The sequence below is a fragment of the Leopardus geoffroyi genome, chromosome D3, assembly GCF_018350155.1.
Source record: "Leopardus geoffroyi isolate Oge1 chromosome D3, O.geoffroyi_Oge1_pat1.0, whole genome shotgun sequence".
In the NCBI taxonomy this organism is placed as follows: Eukaryota; Metazoa; Chordata; class Mammalia; order Carnivora; family Felidae; genus Leopardus; species Leopardus geoffroyi.
Window position 1 is genome coordinate 1,709,193 of NC_059339.1, and position 22,556 is coordinate 1,731,748.

The 22,556-nt window shown below is 50.5% G+C and overlaps 1 protein-coding gene across 4 annotated transcripts in view; it reads right to left on the reverse strand.

The window, feature by feature from the left end:
- ADGRD1 (adhesion G protein-coupled receptor D1) overlaps window positions 1–22,556 on the reverse strand; it is a 126,510-nt gene that overhangs the window by 98,649 nt on the left and 5,305 nt on the right. For 2 of the 4 annotated variants that reach the window (XM_045459388.1, XM_045459385.1), the window contains 4 exons: window positions 16,572–16,655; window positions 14,450–14,545; window positions 11,920–12,042; window positions 176–355 (listed from right to left, as the gene is read on the reverse strand). In XM_045459388.1, the coding sequence (XP_045315344.1) occupies window positions 176–355; window positions 11,920–12,037 (298 nt within the window). In that variant the 5' untranslated portion in view covers window positions 12,038–12,042; window positions 14,450–14,545; window positions 16,572–16,655. The remainder of the gene's footprint in view (window positions 1–175; window positions 356–11,919; window positions 12,043–14,449; window positions 14,546–16,571; window positions 16,656–22,556) is intronic. The other 2 variants (XM_045459387.1, XM_045459386.1) reach the window with 1 other exon arrangement.

A 22,556-nucleotide genomic window follows, 5' to 3' on the forward strand; every position in this document is an offset into this window, starting at 1 on the left:
CCCAGCCCCACCCCGACCTTGGCAGGTCAGGCCAGCACCTTCCCCCCAGGAAGCAGAGGCTGAGACGGGGGCATCAGGCAACCGAGGCAGGGCCCAGCTGGGGTGGGAGGGGCCCAGGCGCTCTCCAGCATCTTCCCAGGCAAGCCCTTAAAGCAGAGGCCGAGGGGTCCCTTACCTGGCGGGCTGAAGGTGGCCTCCCACGTCTTGGCGTTCTCCCGCGTGTACAGCTCCACGGAGCCCTTGCCGCCGCTGGAGCAGACCTTGAACCCTTCAGAAATGACCTGTCCCCCGTATGCAGAAGGGATCGGTCTGGACTGCTCTCCGTGCGTCTTCCAGAAAAAAGAAAACGTGACCCCTGAGGGAAGGAGAGGCGCTGGGTCAGGAATGACAGCAGAAGGAACTCAGAAGCAGCTCCTTTGCGTTTGAAAAGCCTTTCTGTCCTCATTCTAGAGACAGTGCACGTTCAATTCAGAAAATTCCGATAACAGCAATAGGCAGTATTTAGCAAAAGCTCACTAAGTACCAGACACTTTTCCAAGAGTCTTCAGGGACTTCTCTCCTTAAATATTGTGAAAACCCTGTTACCACCCCCGTTATGAAACGAAGACACTGGGCCAGCTTGCCCAAGGTCACCAGCCATCATTAAGGTTAGATCCAAGCTCCAGCCTTGTGACCCCAGAGCCTCCAAATATAAAAGCCTGCACAATCTTCTTTTTTCTCTTTCTTTTTTTTTTTTACATTTATTTATTTTTTTTTTTTTATTTTTTTTTTTCAACGTTTATTTATTTTTGGGACAGAGAGAGACAGAGCACGAACGGGGGAGGGGCAGAGAGAGAGGGAGACACAGAATCGGAAACAGGCTCCAGGCTCTGAGCCATCAGCCCAGAGCCCGACGCGGGGCTCGAACTCCCGGACCGCGAGATCGTGACCTGGCTGAAGTCGGACGCTTAACCGACTGCGCCACCCAGGCGCCCCTACATTTATTTATTTTTGAGAGACAGAGAAACAGAGCACATGTGAGGAGGGGCAGACAGAGGAGACGGAGTCCAAAGCAGGCTCCAGGCTCCCAGCTGTCAGCACGGAGCCTGACGCAGGGCTCAGACTCACAGACCATGAGATCATGACCTGAGCCAAAGTCGGACGCTCAACTGACTGAGCCACCCAGGGGCCCCCACAATCTGTTCTTATTCTTCCTTTTAGTCCAGAAGCATCTTCCCGGTAAGTCTTCCTAAAACCTTCCCTACAAGCATATTTTACAAAGAAAGGAACCAGCTCACACACACTGGCTTATAAACCACATAACTTACTGTATCTCCACGAAGTCCCTCCAGTGTCCATACAGCCTCACGTCATCCCGTTCTTTGCACCACGCTCCATCGAAACCGGTATCACATGGTCTCCTTCAGCTTTTTATTTTCCAAACAGAACTGCCAGCTAAACCCAGCACACCTCAGATTATATGCCTTTAGGAGAAATTCCTAGGAGGGAATTTCTTGTCAAAGGGGAAGCCCACTTTTAAGGGTTTTGACATCTACGATTGTTATTTCCAACAGAGGAACAGAGTGGGGCCCACGGAGGCCGTGGCCGCTAAACTTTCCTTCAAGACACCCAGCCCACAGGTAGTCAGGTTCCTAAGTCCCGAGCTGGCCCCACATTGTACCGCGTGGACGACATGGTCTTTGCTCAGATGCTACTATGAACGAGCTGGCTCAGTGGTCACTGCGTCTCACCTGAAAACAAGTCCAGGTGTTGGGGGTGAGGAGTTCCTTGTTATATGGGTAACCTGTGCATGTGTGTGAGAGAGAGACAGACAGACAGATGGAGAGAGGGAGAGAACAGGTGCACACGTGTGAGTGCGGAGCTGACGACCTGCGCGGACTGTGTGCGAGAGCAGGAAGTAATCCCAGTGGCCTCATCCCTCTCAGCCTGGCCCGGGCAGGAGAAGACGGAGCCCAGAGTTGATCAAAACAGGCCCAAGGACTTGGGGGTGGAAGGACAGAGCCAGAGGGCCATTTGTCCCGGGCCTTTTTATACAAATGGTGGCACCAAATTTAGACTTTGGGCCTTCAAATGAGATTATGGACACAGCCTGAGAGTCACTGAGTTAAAGGAAGACATCTTTCAGCAAATATAAACATGCATCCCATTACCAACCATCTTTACTGTAATGCCTTGTGAATTGACACGAGTTGTTCAACTGTCTTGTGACAGTCATACTGCATCATACTTTTGTGGGCTCAAAGCCCTATTACGATGATCATAAGCATGGTAAAACATGGCATAATTTTATAACCCTTGTTTGGAATTTCTCCCAATTTTTAAATATAAGAGGAACCTCAAAATGATGGCTGGGACCTGGACCTTTGCTGACCTCTGAGGAGGGCGAGTAGAACCCCAGGTCACAGGGACTGTGCTCTCAGGGCCATCAAGGAGGGCAGAAAGTGCCCGAGGTGCCATGCCATGTGGGCCACGAGGCTGGGGCTTTGGATGGAAGGCAGCCTGGAGGGCAGAGTGCGACCCCAGGGCCCTTGCCTGACCCGCTGCTGCGTGGGGGGCCCGTCATTTCCACCCGCCAGGTGCTGTGGCCAGCAGAGCCCAGCACAGACCTCGCCTCCCCGCCTGGCCTCTCTGCTCTCAGACACAACCCGCTTCACGAGGACGCTAGCACACACATTGTGAAATTCTTGTTATGAAACGAGATCCCAGAGGATTCATAGAAGTTAATTTTTTCCAAACACTGCTGTGTTTAGAAATTCCTCCTATTCAGTCCCGCTTTGGCCAAATGCCTTTCTGTCCCGGAAGAAAAAGAAGAAGGAGACGTCGGTTTGGCATTAGGTAAGGGTAGATGGAAGGCAGATGGCAGTGCCCGTGAGCAAGTCTCATTTCGGCTCATTTAACCCGCACGATAATTGCTTCTATCTTTATATTTAAACATCAGTTTCCAGGAGCCGCTAATCCCAGCGCCCTGAGGATCTCTGCTTCCCGCTCCTGGGTCATTAACACGAAGAAGAGACAATCTGAAGGGAAAAGAAGTGCAATGATTGACACATTGTTTCCACACTTACTTCCTACGAGCATTATATCGTCATCTACCCAAAAGGACACAATGAGAAAAGGTCTTTCTCGACAAGACACAGAAAAAAGAAAAGAAAAATACCGCCCGGGTGCCACAAGGAAAGACTGACACTTCCAAGCGCAGAAATGTAAAATCCTGCAAGGCGAATAATTTGCCAGAACAAAGCCAAAAGACACATAGCATTCTAGGGGGGAAAATAACACATAACGCATTTAACGTTCAAGAAACCGATTTCCTTACTATGTGAAAACACTTTGTAAAGAAAAGTAGTATCATCAGCATTTACCTGGGAGCAAAGACTCTCCCAAGACTTGTACGCGTGTGAGCTGTTAACCCTCCCAACAGCCCTATGAAGTAGGTGTCACTCGTGGCCCCAATTTATAGGTAAGAAAATCGAAGCACAGAGGGGTTGAGTGACTCATGGGCGGCCGCACAGCTAGTGACAGGCAGGACTCGAACCAGGCAGCACAGCTCCGGAGGCTGCACCTGTAGTCACTGCCCTCCCCCCGAGACAGCACTCGTGCACTCACTGAAGGGGACAAAACAGACACCGGGAATTCCAAGAAAACAGTGCACAACAACGCCCCGGGCCAAGGAGGAAGTCTCGGTGAACACACTGTCCCCTCTGATGGTGGGCGGGAGGGCAGCTGGCTGGGGGAGGGGAGGTGTGGGGTCCTTCCAGGTAGAGGAACAGCCCTTCCCAGGCCAGGGAACTCGGCATGGTGTCCCGCATGCCCCAGGTTCAAAGTGGACCTGAGCAGCGAGTCAGGACAAAGTGACCTGCAGGCCGTGTGGCCAGCGTGGCGTCCACCCGCCTCCCCCAGGAACAGCACGGCTGTGTTCCTCGGGAGAGCCAGTCTGGCCCCCCTGACCGCACACCCTGGGCCCCCTCCAGGCCGCGCCCATCAGCATCCGCTCTGGGCTGACCCTGTGTCACACTGCCGTGCCTTCTTGGGGAGAGTCAGCGGAGAGAGACGCCTGTTTCTGAGGAGAGGACTGGAGCCCCTGGACCCGGCCTGAGGCCAACTGTGAATTTCAAAGACACCCGCAATACCCCTCGTCCTGCCCGATTGTGCCCCGTGACCTCGCCACTCTCCGCCAGCACCCAGGGCGAATTTCCCCACCTGCCCTCTGCCTGACCTGACCCACAGGGGACAACAGAAGGGACACTGGCCGAGGCCCAGCTGCAGTCCCTAATCGTCCAGCAGCTTCTGCTGCGTGCCTCCGGGAGGTCTGAGCCGTGAGGAGTCCAGGCCGCGCAGCTGGGGAAAGACCACACAGGGGCACGCACACACGCGGGCACAGGGGCGCCAGAGCCAGAGGGACAGAACTGTCTTAGGTGAGCTTTGGGTGACTCCAAGTCTGGCCGCGGTCTGACGACAGTGCCTTGAGCCCAGTCAGCCCACAGAACCGGGAAAAGTGACACCAAATTGTGTTTTACGTTTCAAAGTTCGGGTGTGTGTGTTGCACAGCAACAGCCAACCAAACACAATCTCACCTGAAGCCGTTCGTTCCATGAGCAAATCGATTCCCTCTGTGAGTTGAGCTTCTCTTGCTTTACGACTCTTCAGCTACATTTCCCTTCCTGACCCTGTGGTGCCCCCAGAGGCCCCCATAAGGAGCTGAGCCCGGATCCCGCCTTCCTTTGTGACGCGCACTCTGGGGAGAGGTTTGGGGAGGATGCCGGAGCCGCCGCGGCAGGTGCGGAGGGACAAGCGGACACTCCACCCTGTCCTGCTTACTCCTGTACTCGGGTCGAGGTGGAGGTGGCCACGTCCCTTGTGAGACCGTGGCACCAGCAGAGAGCGACCTGTCTACACCCCGTCAGCCTGGGAGCTAGCCAAGAGCACAGCTGCACAACAATTACCCTGAGCCAGAGGGCAGGCTGCAGAACGTTCTGGAATGGGACACTGAGGGCATCCAAATCCAGTGCCATCAATGTCACCTGAGGGCTAAACCGTGGTCTCGGGTAAGACACATCTCGGTGCACTCAGACTGGGGGCCTCGAGGGTCTCCCTCCATTCTGGAAGCTGGAGCTCCTGGGGAGTGGTCTCCCTGGTGTGCGTGTCCAGACAGACCCCCCCCCCCCACACACACACACACCCATCTCCTGCCCAAGTAAGGCGTTACTTGGGTCCTAAGCAGATTTTCCCACGGAGTGGCTGCTGTGCTCAGGAGAGGACACAAGCAAGCAGGGCTCCAACAGCCTCTCCTGTCCACGACATGGGGACACCTGCCAGGAGCTTCCCCAGGGCATAGGCCGGGGGTAGAGAGACTCCCTGGGGCGGGTTGGGCTCTCTGGCTCGCCTGACACAAGCCCAGCAAGGCTCCCACCTCCGGTCCCAAACTCTGATCCCACAAGACACTGAAGTGTCATCTTTGTCCCCACATTCCAACAGAGTGCTGCTTAAAATGACATTTTTGACCCCTGTATTCTTAAGAGTTGGTAATCCCACCACTCGAGGGCCTTGGACACTTTGTCCAAGAGAATTTTAGCGCAAAGACCCGCCTTTACACAACTCGAATCACAGCACGAGAAGCTACTGCCTTCTAGTTGTCCTTGGCTCTTCTGGCCTGCGGCAAGGAGCAAATCCATCCGAGCGTAACGATTGCTAATCCCCACTTAGCAAAGAAACGCCACATGTCGGATGTAGAGCCCTCGGCGGGCAACGATGCCCAAGCAGGACTCAGTAATGAGGTGTCTCCCGTTTACGGGAATTACTGTTACTGGTTTTCAGTTCATGGGAGGGAGATAGTTTCTTTTTCAATTAAATCCAAGCGAGTGACATTTAAAGAAAAACACTAAGGAGTGCCTGGGTAGCTCAGTCAGTTAAGGTTCCAACTCGATTTCAGCTCAGGTCATGATCTTATGGTTTCAGGAGATCGAGCCCCACAGCGGGCTCTGTGCTGACATTGTGGAGCCTGCTTGGGATTCTGTCTCTTCTCTTCCCCCACTAGTGCTGCCTCTGTCTCTGTCTCTCTCAAAATAAATAAAGAAACTTTAAAAAAAAAGAAAGAAAAACACAAAGTATGATAATAGTTCAGGTGGTACCTGTATATGAGTAAAAATTATAAATGTTTTAAAAGTGAGTCAAACTTCAGAACCACTGGTCTTGACAAACATTCCAGCATTCCTGGAAACGTAGATAATTGCATCATTCAACCCAAACCAGTTAAAGTAAATGGCCCTCCCCTGGACTTGTCCTCTGGGTAGACACCATCCCGCCTTGCCGCTTTGATACTATGTCCTCAGATTTTTTCCCAGCTCCGTGATTAGAACACGAGAAGCAAAAGCCAAAGGAGGTGAGAGAGATGATATCACAAAGAGCAAAATGCGGAGCGAAAATGAGCTGAAGATCATAGTGATGGAGAATCTGGACCACAGACACCGGGTGACTCGGGAGGCTTTCCACCTTCGGGCATATTTGAGTTTAAAATGGTAGGAGAACACGTGATCCATGAAATGAAGCCAGAAACACAGCAGAGACACCTAGGGATGGTGTCTCGGACTCCAGCGTGAACGACAGAGCCCATGAACCCAAAAGCCCATCTAGCCAGGAGGACTGCATCCCTGACTGTCCTCTTTCAACATACACGCACACTCTTCCCCAGAGCAAGCCTTTTACGTATCAAATACGCACTTCAACCCCCGCACCGAAAACAAGGTTCTCTCAAGCGTCTTCCCGACACCCCTGGTGCTGTGGGACTGTCTTCCGCCATTTCCCAGTCGCTACCGCTGTCAGAGAGCAATGGCACAAGCCGTGGTGGCGAGCGCCAACTCCCTTCAGTCTCAGGGAAGCGGCAGAGAGTGCTGGAGACCGAGGAAGTCAGGAGAGAGGGACCTGTCCCAGGGGTCACCCCTCGACTCCAGCCAACTCCCACCAGGCGCACAGGGAATATTGTTGGATTTTCCGATTTCTTAAGTCAAAAGTATAGATTTTTTAAATGAAATGTTCTCATATACAAGTTGGACATTAATTTTTTTTAAAAAAAAAGAACATCTAAAGCACCATCAGAGGCTGTTTCTGCAAACTTTCTGAGCTAGGATATTCGGCTAAAAACAGCTTAGAAAGCTCATTAAAATGTAAAAACCAAGGGGCGCCTGGGTGGCTCCAGGGGGCCTGAGTGTCTGACTTTTGGCGTAGGCTCAGGTCATGATCTCGGGGTTTGGGAGTTCAAGTCCCCCCATCAGGTTCTGCACTGACAGTTTGGAGTCGGCTTGGGATTCTCTCTCTCTCTCTCTCTCTCTCTCCCCCTCCAACATTTGTGCTGTCTCTGCCTCTCTCAAAATAAACTTTAAATATATATATACACACACACACACCGAGAAGACCAACATAATGCCACTGAACAAAACACACTTATGGGATGGTCACAGCCCTGGCCAGTTTGGGGACAGGATCCATGAGAATCACCTGGAGGTCCCAGCTAAAAATGCAGGTTCCCAGGCCTTGTCCATGGAGATTTGGATTCCGTAGGGCCTGGACTGGAGCCCGAAAACCGTATTTCACCATCTTTGCAAGTGACTTGCCCATGGTCTGTGAATGCTACTTTGAGATTCACTGCGCTAAATCAGCGTGCAGCTCTAGGCCAGTCTTGCCTGCCTCTGGGCCTCGGTTTCTCCATCTGCGAAGCGAGTGTACTGATGAATACTCTTCTGAGGGTCAGCCGCTCCACACACTCCGACGTCCCCGTAGCCCCAGACCGTTGGCAGAAGACAGCGGCTGGATCCACGCCCGGCCCGCATCCGGCAGACCCCTCTGGAAATCTCTTTCCTGAAACTCCATCCCGAAAGTCTCTCAACATTTTGTTGGCAGCCTTTCGGATTTAGTAACCTCGTGCAAAGGGGGGAGAAGTCACCTCAAGGCTGGGAAGGAGGAAGTGTGAGTGCTGAGGGTTTCCAGCTGCTGCTCCGAGGCTCCCACGGCCTTCCCGGTGTTTACAAGCAGAGAACATTCTCATGCTCGGGAGGGAAGCACGGGGCATGTTTACAGGGAGGAGGGAAAGCTGGATGAGTGAAATGGGAAGACGGTCTTTCCCGAGAGCAGCCGAGCTGATTCAGAGTTGAACTGGCATCAGCGGTAACGGGTGGACGTTGCTCAAGGTGGAATGTAGTCCAAGATCAGGAACAACTTCTAGAAGTCAGAGGAGTACAAAACCAGAACAGGCTCCTCTGGGAGCAGCAAGGGACCCTTCACGGCAATATTCAAGTGGCAGCCAGTCAAACACTTGATGAGAAGCGTTCAAAGAAATAAAGCATCAGAAAGACCAACTGCACCTATCTGCTCAGTGACGCACAGTAAGCATCTACCATGCTGGTTTTTGTCCCCAAAAATGCAGCGGTGACCAAGACAGACACGGCCCTGCCCTCATAGAGCTGGTGGCCGAGCAGGGAGGCAGACGATGAACCGGCCGTTACCGGCCATGCCAGTGCTGGAGAGGTCCGGGGAGCCACAGGAGCGCAGGTAGAGGGACTCACCTGTGTGAGCTCGTCTCCACGGAAGTAACACCTGAGCTGAGCCCTCAAGGTCTACGGGCAGATAAAACAAGGTGCTAGAACATTCCGGGAAGATCCCTCCCTCCGCTGAGTTTCCCACTTGTGCACCTGCTGGCTGCGGGGGTTGAAAGTCAGACACCTCGCCCTCAAGGAACACAGACATTCCTTCGGTTAACGTTCAAGAACGGCCAGGCATCCAGATAGCCCTCTTCTCTCAAAAGCTTCCCCTGTTTGCACCCGGTGCCTGTGAAAAACTTGCCCAGGAGGCACCACCTGCCAAGAAGCGAGACCCACGGGGAGCTGACAGAAGTGCAGGAAGGCCGAAAAGCGGATGGAGACGGGGTCCAGCAGGAGCAGGAGTGGGCACGGGAAGGGGTGGGGGTGGCCTGGCAGAGGGCACACAGGGGCCGGTGGCTAAGCCACTGGGACGTTTACTCTTTTTTGGAAAGCTCAGACTTCAACTCTGCTCCTAAAATGTCTTCTTTCTTTCTTTCTTTCTTTCTTTCTTTCTTTCTTTCTTTCTTTCTTTCTTTCTTTCTGTTTTTCAAAAAGTCAAAACCATGAATAGGGGCCCCAAGAGAATTTGGAAGTAAGAAATATGAAAACAGTTGACCTGGTGGATGGGGAGTGGGGAATGTCTCTGTTTATTCTGACGTTAGTTTTTACTATAAATGTAATGGGTTTTAAGTCTGAGCCCACTAGCACCACCAAAAAACAGAGAAACAGAGCGAGCATGGGGAGGAGGCCGAGACAGAGGTGTCCTGAAAGGCCCCGCATCTCCTGTGCCCACATCTTCGTCACTCACGAGGTTCACATCTGACCACCTCCTCCGTCACTATCATCGCTGATCACGGTTCTAAAAGTGAACCCATTTTTCCTGCTTGCTGAAGCCTCACTCATCCTACACAACATCTAGGAAGTTCAGATAAAAACCATAACCCTTCATTTTTTAAGTTGCCCAGCGACACCCGAAATCATCCTACAGACTTCGTGTGCTGCAGGGACTTTTACTTGGAAAACGCCGAGTGGACCTTCCCTGCTCACATCTGGTTTTTCTGGAACCGAGAAATACAGGCTCCCAGAGGCCTCAGAGAACCCGGCCCGAGCAAACACCAGGCAAATAACGCAGCGGAGCGCGCACAGCGGTCCTCCGATGTCACGCGTGCGCTCGGTCGCCACAAAGCTGGATGTGGACAGAGGGAGGCAGGACGAGGGGGGCCCAGCCTCCGTCTGCATCTGCACCAAGCCTGGCGCCAGCATCGTCCCAAGGAGCCAAGGGTGATGTCAAGCGTCCTGGCTTCGTTTTATATCTGGCCAAACGGTCAACAGAGTGGCCCCGAGATGGTTTGACTACACAACGCAAGGAGCCCTTAGAGCCGGACACGAAGCCAAAGCTCCCATCTCTGCCTGCCGCCCCACACTTATCTGCCTCACCCCTGCCGTCCCACGCCCGTCTGCCTCACCCCTGCCAGCCCACACCCGTCTGCCTCACCCCTGCCGTCCCGCGCCCGTCTGCCTCACCCCTGCCATCCTGCAACTGTCTGCTTCACGTGTTTTTGAGGAGGAACTGTGCTCACACGCATAATGGCACAGGTCTGGTGGCTGTGACGTGCAGTCAGCCCCGGTGGGTGGTTACTGTGGGTGAGCCCCTCTACAGGGTCCACTCTCCGGGCAGGTAGGCGGGAGGAGCTGGGTCTGCAAATGCCCACAGCGGGGCTGCTGCCAGGGGCCTCTCACAGCTGGGCCACAGCAGCAAGGAACGCAGTGGCTCCTTGAGGCATCACAGCAACCTCAGGCGGGACCGTCACTGACCCGTCACACAGACAAGGGCTCAGGTGAGGTGGTTGCCCGAGGTCACCGCAGACACTTAGAGAACTGGGACCAGAGCCCGTGCTCTCCCCATGATGGCCCCGGGGACAGTGTCCATGACAAAGGGGTGCACTGTGCCGTGGCCCAGCCAGAGTCATTGGGGGGATTTCTTAAGAGAAACTAGAAATCCATATATTTATGTGAAATTTTTGTCTTTCCACGTTGGCAGCAAGCTAAATATTTTTTAGCTCCACACCTGCCAAGCCAAACAGCCACAGACTGGATCAGCCCAGAGCCTCAAGTCTGGGGTCTCTAAGTTCAGGTAAAACTTCCTCAGAGCTCTGACTCCCCCGTGGCCCCATCCCGGATGACCTAAGTCCCCGCCAGGAGCCGGGGAAGCCGAGAAGCTGGTGACCTGGAGATGCTCCCTACAGGCCCCAGCCCCCTAGTCTCCCAGCCCCCTGCCCCCCGGCCCCCTAGTCTCCTGGCCCCCCGGCCCCCCAGCCTCCCAGCCCTCCTGCCCGCTGGCCCTCCAGGTGGTGGCCGCTGAGCCCACGCTGGTTTTCATTTACAGAAACAAAGAAGCCTGGTGTGTTTATAGGGCTGTCTGAACTCTGGAACGGCTCAAACGCTGGGTTTGTAAACCTGGCCGTGGTTTAGGGCCTCAAAGCCATTTCTCGAATTCTGGGTTCTGTAAAATCCAAAACGTATCCCCCCCACCCTCAACATGTTTTTGCCTTGTTAAGCTTTTGTTTGTTTTTCTTGGACTGCAGTCCTTCTGTCCCAAAATTGTGTACGACGGATTCCTCACAAGGTTGTTTTTGAGAAGACCGTGGGATGTCCAAAGGGCCTTCGCTTTCTGAACGGCTTGCTTTAAACTCCTTACTTCCTCCCCCAGAACGAAAACTCTCACCCTGCCCGGGGTATCGGGACGTGAAGGGGTGAAGCACGCTGGGACGCCAGACAACAACTTTCCAGCCGGGTTCACAGTGTGGCCCGGACACCCGTTCTTTGTCAGAACCTCAGATACTGCAGAGCCTCACTTCTCACAGGACAAAGGGGAAACGGCACACAATTTCCACTTCTCTGCTGCCCACCTGCGTTTCGTCCGTGGCGCTGTTCCCGCCACGGGCCTGCACCACCTGCAGCCCCCCTCCGCCCCCGGGGCTCGGGGGCAAAAGAAAGAAACCCAGGGAGCGAGGCTCACAGAGCCCGCCCCGCCCAGGCTCGCCGTCCACACCCCGGAGTCAGAAATAACGTGGTACGAGCCACACCACCAATTTACTTCCCACAAGTACCACGGCCCCGTCCAAGTCGCCGATGTGACATCACCGCATCTGCTTCTCTGGCGGCTCTTTTTTCTTTACGAGATGAAATAGTTTGCTCTCCCGTCTCTGTGAGACCGTGTTCGAGCTCTCCGTCTCCGGGACACGTCTCTTGTTAGAAAACCAGGCGCCTGCCCCCCCGGCCCTCCCCCCCCCAACCGCCCGCCACGCGTCCAAGCGCTCTGCCGCCACGGCGAGGGCGCGTCACTCACCGTCGGGGTCGCACTTTGCCGGGTTGCTGATGCAGGATGTGTTGTACTGGCCGTAGTAGAGAAGGGTCACTCCCTTCTCCTCTCTGAGGTAAACACCCTTGCTGACTTTTCCTTCCATGATGTCTGCGCAACAAGAACGGCAATGCCAAGTCAGCAACCGCCAGGGGTTAAGAGTCTTACAGAGAACTTAGAGATAAATGTACTGCGTTATTTACGCTTATAATAATACTACGTATCACGCTCACTAATATTAACGCTCGCTATCTACCATCTAACTAGCAGTAGTTAAGGGATAGGTAGTGTGAATATTCATGTCGATGCTTCGTCGTCACTTACTAGTACACTCACATACGATGGGCTCTATACGGTAAGGACACCCTAAGTGTTACATTTGCCAGGAGTTGGGTTCCCAGGAGTGACACTGTCCCGAACGTCTGGAGCCCTTCCTGGCCATCTTCTAAGGGGAACACTTAGGCACATGTTTGAACATAAAACCACACCCTTTGAGTCCTCATTGGAAGCCCCTAATCCTAGACGTGGGAACCCACAATTTTGAAAGAATCCATGGTCACTCTAGGAGAAAAGCCCAGAGTCACGCCCCCGCCAGCACCAGGCTGAGTGGCCATGAGCCCCAGCCGGTGCTCACTGCTCTGTCCTCCCGTTGGGCCTCATCCCCATGGCAAATGTAACCGATGGTGTGTGTGAAGTAAATGGTTTACAGAATCGATAAGTGAGGACTATAAAAGCCCAGCATGATTAGGCATTTATTGTTCATTGGGGTCAAAGTCGCCCAAAGATACCTCCTCTGCATACGGGCACATGCCCACTGCCCTTGAGCTATCAAGCAACAGGAGATGAGCAGCCCAGGGACCGACGTCTGTGGGCCTGACGGCTACCCCCACTCCAGTTTTCCAACAACCACTGTCAAGTGGATAGCCCACTCAAAAGGGCCTCAGTGTTCTTCTGTCTTACACTCATTTTTTTGTTTATCGCGTTTATGGTTGGGGGTGGGGGTGTGTGGAATCTATATCTTACAAAATTAAATTTATTGCAAAATTAAATTAGCAGTTACATCATTGAGTTAGGCTGTATAAACCCCTAAACAAGACTGTTTGACTGGAAAAATTAATTTTGGGAGCCAAACAGGTCACAGCTGAGAGAGCAATTGGGTTATGTGCTGTGCTGAGAACAGAAGAAAGGCCGATGCCTGAGTTATCTGAACTTTCTGTCCCACTTGGGTACATGCCACAGATGCTACTCTCCCTGGAGCTTTGAGCTGCATAAGAAAACACGAAACATAGGGGCTCTGAGGTTGTTAAGTAAGATAATAATTTAACCCTGACTCTAGTGGGCGTTTATGAAACAGCTTCTAATAATTAAAAAAAAAAAAAAAACCCCACCTACAGAAGAAATGCTGATTTTAATGTTTATAAGAGATCAAATTTTGGGGTGAGATCTTTTAAAATCAACTTCAGTTTTTCCATTCAAAGGCTATGCTGTTCCTCCCCAAAAGAATATACACCATTTAAAAATCCCAACTTCCATTTTTGTAGCTCATCTTGTGTCTGTCTCGTTCTAAAAACAGACAGCTGGTTTGAAGACCCTGGTCACGTGAAAGCTTACAAGCCCCTTCTAATGTATGGTGGCACTTCCTCTAGACCTAGCTGGGAGAAGTTATTCCTAATACACTGGGTGTTTGGTATTCTTGGCTATGTGTTCTTGGGTATGTGTTCTTGGCTATGTGTTCTCGGGTATGTATTCTTGGCTATGTGTTCTTGGGTATGTGTTCTTGGCTATGTGTTCTTGGTTATATGTTCTTGGCTATGTGTTCTTGAGTATATGTTCTTGGGTATGTGCTCTTGGCTATATGTTCTTGGATATGTGTTCTTGGGTATGTGTTCTTGGCTATGTGTTCTTGGGTATATGTTCTTGGCTATGTGTTCTTGGCTATATGTTCTTGGGTATATGTTCTTGGCTATGTGTTCTTGAGTATATGTTCTTGGGTATGTGCTCTTGGCTATATGTTCTTGGATATGTGTTCTTGGGTATGTGTTCTTGGCTATGTGTTCTTGGGTATATGTTCTTGGCTATGTGTTCTTGGCTATATGTTCTTGGGTATATGTTCTTGGCTATGTGTTCTTGAGTATATGTTCTTGGGTATGTGCGCTTGGGTGTATGTTCTTGGATATGTGTTCTTGGGTATATGTTCTTGGCTATGTGTTCTTGGGTATACGTTCTTGGCTATGTGTTCTTGGGTATGTGTTCTTGGCTATGTGTTCTTGGTTATGTGTTCTTGGGTATGTATTCTTGGCTACATGTTCTTGGGTATACATTCTTGGCTACGTGTTCTTGTGTGTACGTTCTTGGCTATGTGTTCTTGGCTATGTGTTCTTAGCTATATGTTCTTGGGTATATGCTTGTCTGCTGGCCAAGACAAAATGAACTCATATAGAACCAAATCAAATTGACGTCTAAACTCATTGCAGATGCAAACCAAACAAAACAGGGAACAGAAGTTACAAGTGCTCACCTACAGTTGCAGAGAAATTTGAGTAGGCAGAGTCATTGGTACGAACAAAGGTAGAATTATGGGAAGGAAGCACAGTGAGGTTGTGGGTTCGCAACGCTAGGTAGGACAACAAGAAAAAAGCACAACAGATGAGTGACACGAATGACAAATGGAACCGGCATACCTCTCAACTTAACGTGCACCGAGAATCGGTCCTTCGCCCAGCAAGCACCTTGGATTTTGTCTCCGGGCCTCACACCTCCCTCCCGCCCCCTGCCCCCACTCCCCATGTACTGGGCAGCGTCATGGCCAGCGCCCTGGCCTGCCAGGGCATGACTGCTGCTGGCTTTCGCCACAGACGTGGGCTCCAATGTGCCGTGTGCAACCCCCTGAGACACCTAGTTGAGAGATATGAAACTGAGCCCGGCAATAAAACAGCCTTAACACAAGGATCATGGTGGTGACATCACAACTGGTGAGGTAGAAACACAGCATGAAGACAATGGCACGATATTATGACAAATGGACCGAACAACAGAGGGTTCAGCGACAGATACGAGCAGCGTGACCACCAGACGGCTTCCGAAGCCACTCGGCCGTCCCCGGCAGCAAAATGTGCTGACGGATCCTGTTTCCCCCTGTTTCTTAAGAAGCCTGTGATCACGTTGAAACGAGACCGCAGAGCATCGTGACGTGAAGAACGGTCGGGGGAAGCATCGGCAAGACGTCACCGTCCGGCTGTTCGGGGCAAACAGGAACACACAAAATCTCAGGGAAATTAACACCCTGGCCCCAGCGTAATTGTGTCTCCATGATCGCACTGCTTGGTGAGAATTCCTCGCCGGTGAAGGAGTTCAAGATGCCCAAAGTTACTGATTTGGTCACAACAATGAGGTGTGTTGAGACATTAGGAGAGAGATATAGTTATCATTTGAAATAACTGCTAAAATGTTGGTCTCTGCGACCTAGACGATGAATTATGTCAACAGTGAATTTCCACCTTTCACAGGCTTTGAAATAAAGGGCCTGAGAAATAAAATGAGATAATGATGGGGTGGGGGTGGAGTGCAGTTTATCTTAACCTGAGCTGCTCATATAATGACTTCCCAGGGACTTATCCCTGCAGCGCAGACTGTTTGGAAAGAACGCAGAGCAGCGGTGCGTTCTCAGCTGGGTGCCCAGAGGCAGTCTTGCACAGGTGGGTCCTTCCACCCCCGGAGGACCCGCCCAGGCTCCAGCTAGAACGCCTCTCAATTTGCAAATGTAAGGGAAACATTTTAGAATCTTTGGTGGCAATTTATGGCAGCACGTTAAGTCAGGGGATCAGGAAAATGCCAGTGTGCGGGTCTGGAAAGTGCAATAATCAGCAACGTGCGGGCATGTGCTAGACTGGTTGCCCAGTAAACCCCCTGCCGTACACATCAGCCGTTTGACATAATCAAGAACAATAAGGAAATAAAAATTCTAATGTAAAAATCCAAGCCACTCAAAACTTCTCCTGGGAAGAAGTTTCTTGCTGGAACAGAATAAAGAGCTCGGACACATCTGGGGTTTCTCCTTACAGCAAATGTCTGAATTGAGTCAGATAGAGACTTCATTTTCCATGGACTCAGAGACCACGGGAGCATCTTAAGTGACGTTCGGTCTGCTCGAGGGAGCTGCTGGTGACATGTGCGGAAGCTGATGGGCAGATGGGGGTACCTCCGTGAGTGAAACGGTGACCCCACGAACACACGTGTTAGTCCCAGCACTCAGCTCAAATGGACCCCTGTTTTGGCAGGCACGCAGATGAGGCCAGTTTTGTCTAGAAAATACACATCTAGACCCCTACGTGTGATTGATGCACCATGTGCAGCTTCGAACTTCCAACCACGGCTTTTGTTTTATGGTTACTGGGGAAAACACACACACGTTAATAAGAGTTTGAACCTTAAGCTCTGTCCTTCAATGACAACAATATATAAAAGTTCTAGTAAAGTACTTTGGGTTAACGATGATTGGGGGGGATCTCCACAACGTGTGTTCATCGCCACTGGCCTGGCCTCCCAGCGGAAGCTGTCCTTGTCTGCCTCCCCCGATGGCCCTACCTGGAGCACCCCCCCCCGTCCCTGCGGCCTCAGGTACCCTCACCACCCGCGTCTACCTCCAGTCGTGTCTTGAAGTTCGTGGATCCCGTCCACAGTTTCCAGCGGCCAATAATGGGAAGCAGAAGCCAAGACCTCAAACCCTTGGGGGAAGAAAAGAATAAAGATGTTAAATCATCATTAGGAGGCAAGAAATGCTTTCCTTCTATGTCATGAACGGAGGGAAGAGGAACTGTATCACGGGGACTATGGGATTCATTAAAAAGGCATTTGCGTACATTCAACACACTCCTGGTTTTAAAAAGAAGTCTTAAGGGGTGCCTGGGTGGCTCAGTCGGTTGAGCATCCGACCTCGGCTCAGGTCATGGTCTCACGGTTCGTGGGTTCAAGCCCCGCATCGGGCTCTGCGCTGACGGCTCAGAGCCTGGAGCCTGCTTCGTATTCTGTGTCTCCTTCTCTCTCTGCCCTTCCCCCACTCTCACTTTGTCTCACTCTGTCTCTCAAAAATAAATAAATGTAAAAAAAATAAACAATAAAAAAAATAAAAGAACTCTTAAAATACAGAAATCGGCTCCTGGGTGGCTCAGTCAGTTAAGCGTCCGACTTCAGTTCAGGTCATGATCTCACAGTTCGTGGGTTCGAGCCCCGCGTCGGGCTCTGTGCTGACAGCTCAGAGCCTGGAGCCTGCTTCTGCTTCTGTGTCTCCCTCTCTCTCTGCCCCTCCCCTGCTCATGCTGTCTCTCGTTCTCTCTCTCAAAAATAAATCAACATTAAATATACATATACAGAAATTGGTGAACATTTCCTCGACATGAGAAAGCGTGATAAATACAAAAGAGCAGACACCTCTGAACCGAAGGGAGTAAGAGCCACCAGGCTTAGTGGGGCCCCACAAGGAGCGTGTCCATTAGGCAGTCAGGAGAAAGACAAGAATGGCCGTTATCCCACTATTGTTTTATATTGTTTTGTGATACCTAGCTGACGCAACCAGGCGAGAGAAAGCAATCAGGTTAAAACGATTTAAAAAGAGGAGGACACCAACAGCAACATTGTCGACATCATGTAAGGCTCTCGACAAACACCTCCTCAGTTCATCGTAACAACGAAGGCAAGGTAATTGGATCATTAGCCTATTTGTGGAGACGAGGGGTCGGTGCTTCCGCAGCGTCGCCCGGCCGGCTGGTTTGGCGTGCGATGCTCCCTCCCAGTCTCCCTGAGACGGATCCCAGTTCTTTCTCTTCTCATCCTGCTTCCCTCATAGTAACAATTAACCACTTCGGAATTTCCTTTGTGACCCTTGTACTTTGAGTGGACATGATTTTGTGCAGACAAGATTGTGCCTGCCTGCTCATCCCACTTAATGCCACGTGAACGACTTCATTTATTTGCTTCTATCCCGGCTCCCTGGTGGGGTCTGGGTAACAGTCCCTGCGAAGGCGGGGGGGGGGGGTGGTGCACCCCCAGGGACCCAGCCCCTCACCTGGCTCCAATCTGCTCCTGGACCAGCTCTCTGTGGTTAGTTCCCAGAAGGGGAAAGGATGGTCCAGAGGACCAAATAACAGTCATCTGCTCCAAGTGTCTGCCAGACCATAGACAAGAAAAATGAATAAAGGAGTCTTTGCGTTATTCATCGTAAAACTATTTTTAAAGAGGAGATAACACGATCCTTATTTTCAAATGAGGTGTGACTGTTCACGAAAAAACGAAACGCCATTACGAATAAGAAGAGAATTTGGTAAGTGAAACAGTCTTACACATAAGGTAAGATCTGAGTAGGGAGGTTTATACGGACGTGACAAGCGAAGAGAATCGATAAATAGCGTCCCTGTGTTCCAACGCTAATGCTAACACGAGGCGGGAGAAAAGTTCTCATTTGTAAATGCAGCCGACAGAAAGAAGACGTGAGGTCCAAAAGAGTAAGAATTGTACAAAATTCTCACAAAGAAAACAATAAAATAATACCAAGGGATGTACAAGAACGCTTGAATAAACAAAGAATTCAACCTATTTGCGGAAAAGAAAACTCAAAATCATAAAACTATCAACCAACCCTCTAATTAATACATAAATATGAGGAAATCTGTTGTAAACATGCTGAGAGATTCTGTGTGAGAGAAATCTCATTATGGGGCTTCTCTAGAAAACCAAACAAGCCAAAATAACCAGCAAAACCTGCCAGGGGCGGGGCAGCGAAGGACGGTGGGGGGCCAGCGCTCGCACACAGTTAGGACCTGTTGTAAAGGCACAGTTCTAAAGAGAATTTGGCAACCGCACGTGAATAGCAAGTTCCATGGAAACGACCCATAAATATCCCCAAGCACAGGTGAACCCTTAGTTTATGATAAAAGTGCTATTTTAAACCAGAAGAGGAATACTCAACAGAAGGTTTTACAGCCAGTTAGCCACCTACAAAAAAACTCAAGATCCCCAACTCACTCCTTACCATCTCAGTCTCCAGAAGGATCAAACTATAAACGTAATTATTAAAAAAAAAAAAAAATGAAAACTTCTGAGACAACCAGGTAATGAATTTGATTATGTGAATTTTTAAAATTTCCCTATGTAAGGGGCGCCTGGGTGGTTCAGTCGATTGGACGTCCGACTTGGGCTCAGGTCATGATCTCACGGTTCGTGAGTTCGAGCCCCGCGTCGGGCTCTGTGCTGACAGCTCAGAGCCTGGAGCCTGCTTCGGATTCTGTGTCTCCCTCTCTCTGCCCCTCCCCTGCTCATGCTCTCTCTCTCAAAAATAACAAACATTAAATTTTTTTTTAATTTCCATATGTAAAAATAAATCAAGCTAAATTGAACAGGAGAATGATGTTTATGTAATACACAGGACAAAAATGTACCGATGTCTTTTTAAAGAACTGTATGAAATGCATTGCATTCATTACAATGCTTACTATTAAGAAAATTTAAGCCAACAGAACACTGGGACAATGGACATAAACAGGCAGTTCAAAGGAAAGGAAATGCAAATTATTTTAAATATATGAAAAGATGTCGCTCATAATTTTTAGAGGCATGTTAAAACGACAGTGAGCCACCCTGTCCCAGCCCACCCGGCTGACTGACAAACAGACCATTAGATGTACTAAGTCAGCAAGTTCACTGTGCTTTTGGTGGAAGTTACAGCCGTTCCGGAGAGCAATACGGCAATAGCTATAGAAATCTTAAGTGCACTTTGATCTAGTAATTCTGCTCCTAGGAGTTTACTCTAGAGACAGATTCACACATGGGATCAAAGAGCTATGTACGAGGACATTTCTTGCAGACATATATATATCTCAAAAGCGTGGGAAGAGGCTTCATGCTCATCAGCAGAAGGGCTGTAATCTGTATGGAACATCTACGTAATAGACAAGGGTGTCACTAGGAGAAGTGACCAGGCTGGGACACATGTGTCGATGGGAAATGTTCCTCAAGCTATACTGCTAAAAAAAAAAAAAAAAAAAAAATCAACATGAGAGAAAAATGTGATACTATCAACTATTTGTGGAAAACCCAGCTGTCCCACCAGCAAGGAGGGAGGGAAGGAGAGACAGAGAGAGAGAGAGAGAGAGATTTTGCGTGGATACTATGGGTACCCTTAGAAACTGATAGCAGTATTTTAGGGGCGAGGAAAATGAGGAACACTGGGTGTGAGATGTAAGAGGGAGATTTCTGTTCCTTTTTATTTCTGTTCTAGTCAAATGTTGGGACGTGTATTCCTTCAAAAGCTTCCAAAATTCGGAGACCTGTGGCTTCCGCCCACGTCCCCTGGCAACGGCTCGACTCTAACAATGCAATATGGAGGCTCAGAAATACAAAAGTCAAAACTACCCATTTCTGTTTCTGCCAAGCTCCCCCCACCCCAAAACGTAGGATATTCATTTTGGAGAAGGGAAACATCGTTGGTTTGTTAGTCAATTCATCTGGGGTGGGTCGGGGCGGGGGAGGACCAGAAAAGGAAACCACGGCCATAGCGCAAAGGGCAGGTGCGACGGATTCTTCACAACCCACGTCTTCGGAACATAAACCCCATGGATGACAGATCCTTCCCTGGCATCCCCGTGTACAAACGGCCACCATCCGCTCTGGGCAGAGGGGCTGACGGAGTGAAGCGACGGTGGTCTTGTTCACACAGAAAGACCCCCTAAGCTAGCAAGAGGCCGTGGGAGAAGGGGGCTTGGGGTCCGCAGAGGGCCTGCTGTCCTCCGTCGCCGTGCTTCAGACGAGGGCAAAGCCCCACTGCGTCGTCGCCCCCGGCGTCTTATAACCAGAAGACTGGGAAGTCCGCGCTGGAGGGTTTGCGAGCTGTCATGTGCGAGGGGGCCCGAGGGTCACCCACCCGGCGGGCTGCCTAATTCCGCAACAGGTGCCGGAAACAGGTGTCGGCTGCGGGTCTCGGGAGGGAGGGAGGGCTGCGGCCCACTGGGAACCGTGTGTCCCGAGGACGAGAGCCGCTCCGGGGCGGGAGGTCTGCGAACTCTTAGGGGGAGGTTAGAAACCCAGATTTCACAGATCTTTTTGGAAATCTCCCCAAATTTTAATACTAGCAATTAAGGTGGTTATTTTGGGGAGCCTGGGGGCGGGCTCAGTCGGGGGCGTCCAACTCTTGATTTCAGCTCAGGTTGTGATCTCACGGTTCGTGGGTTGGAGCGGACAGTTGACAGCGTGGAGCCTGCTTGGGATTCTCTCTCCCTCCCCACTCTCTCTCTCCCTCTCAGATTAATAAACTTTAAAGAAAAAAAGAAAATTAAATTTTTTTAAAGTGGTTATCTTAATTAAAACATTGCATGGTGGGGCGCCTGGGTGGCGCAGTCGGTTAAGCGTCCGACTTCAGCCAGGTCACGATCTCGCGGTCCGTGAGTTCGAGCCCCGCGTCGGGCTCTGGGCTGATGGCTCGGAGCCTGGAGCCTGTTTCCGATTCTGTGTCTCCCTCTCTCTCTGCCCCTCCCCCGTTCATGCTCTGTCTCTCTCTGTCCCAAAAATAAATAAACGTTGAAAAAAAAAGAAAAAAAAAAAAAAACATTGCATGGTGCTGAGAAGACGAACCCAAGAACTGAATTCAACAGGAAGGTTCCCCTTCACACCCTGGGGCGCAAACAACCCACAGCACTAAGAGTGTCATCAAAACAAGAAAATCTCATTCTTTTGGGAATAAGACACTCTGGGGCTGAAATCTCCGAGTTACACGAGCACCTGCTTTCCACCAGATGAACCTCATTAAAACTGTGTGTCCGGTTAGACACGACAGCAAGTCCAGGGATATGGTGGCTCATTATGGGACTTCTGACACGCCCCGGCCCTAAATAAGAGAGAGAGAGAGAAAGAGAGAGAGAGAGAGAGAGAACCTTTCATTCTTCCTCTTCAGTTTCTCTCCCAGGTGCCGAACGCCTAGCCCTGCCCCAGGACTTGTTCTTGGCGTTGGTGAGCAGAAGCCCCAATCCCTCAAAGCTGTGCGGGCAAGTACCCGCCCGGAGTCCCACTGGGGCCCCCGACGGCCGCCCTCCGGCTCCTTATTGCTTTGCCTATGGAACTTACTATTACTCGAGTATTTTTGTTTGTTGTCTGTCTCCTGTGTCTGAGTCTCGCGTACAGACACCGTGTTCTACGTGGACCACGTTCTCACGGCTAAAACAGGGTGTGCGTGCCTGTGTGTCTGTGTAATCCAGATTTTTGCATTTGGATCCTCCCCAAAATTGTAATCTTAGCAAATAACTTTTTAAGAACTATATAGGCAGAATGGATGACGAAATGCAATAATGAATAAACGAATGGATAAACATAGAAAGAATATATATATGTATTATATATTATATTATATTATATATATTATATATGTAATATATATATTACATATATATATATGTATATATATATATGTAATTACGAAAACATATATACCCCCCCATCTCTATTTGTCAAATTTCCATTTACTCAATAGGTTACAAACATTATTTTTTTAATTCCATCATAAACACCTTTTTTGCACCAGGAAGATGAATGATAGTTTCTGCTGTGACCTAGCGATTCTGACTGTCCCTTGCAGCCACATGACA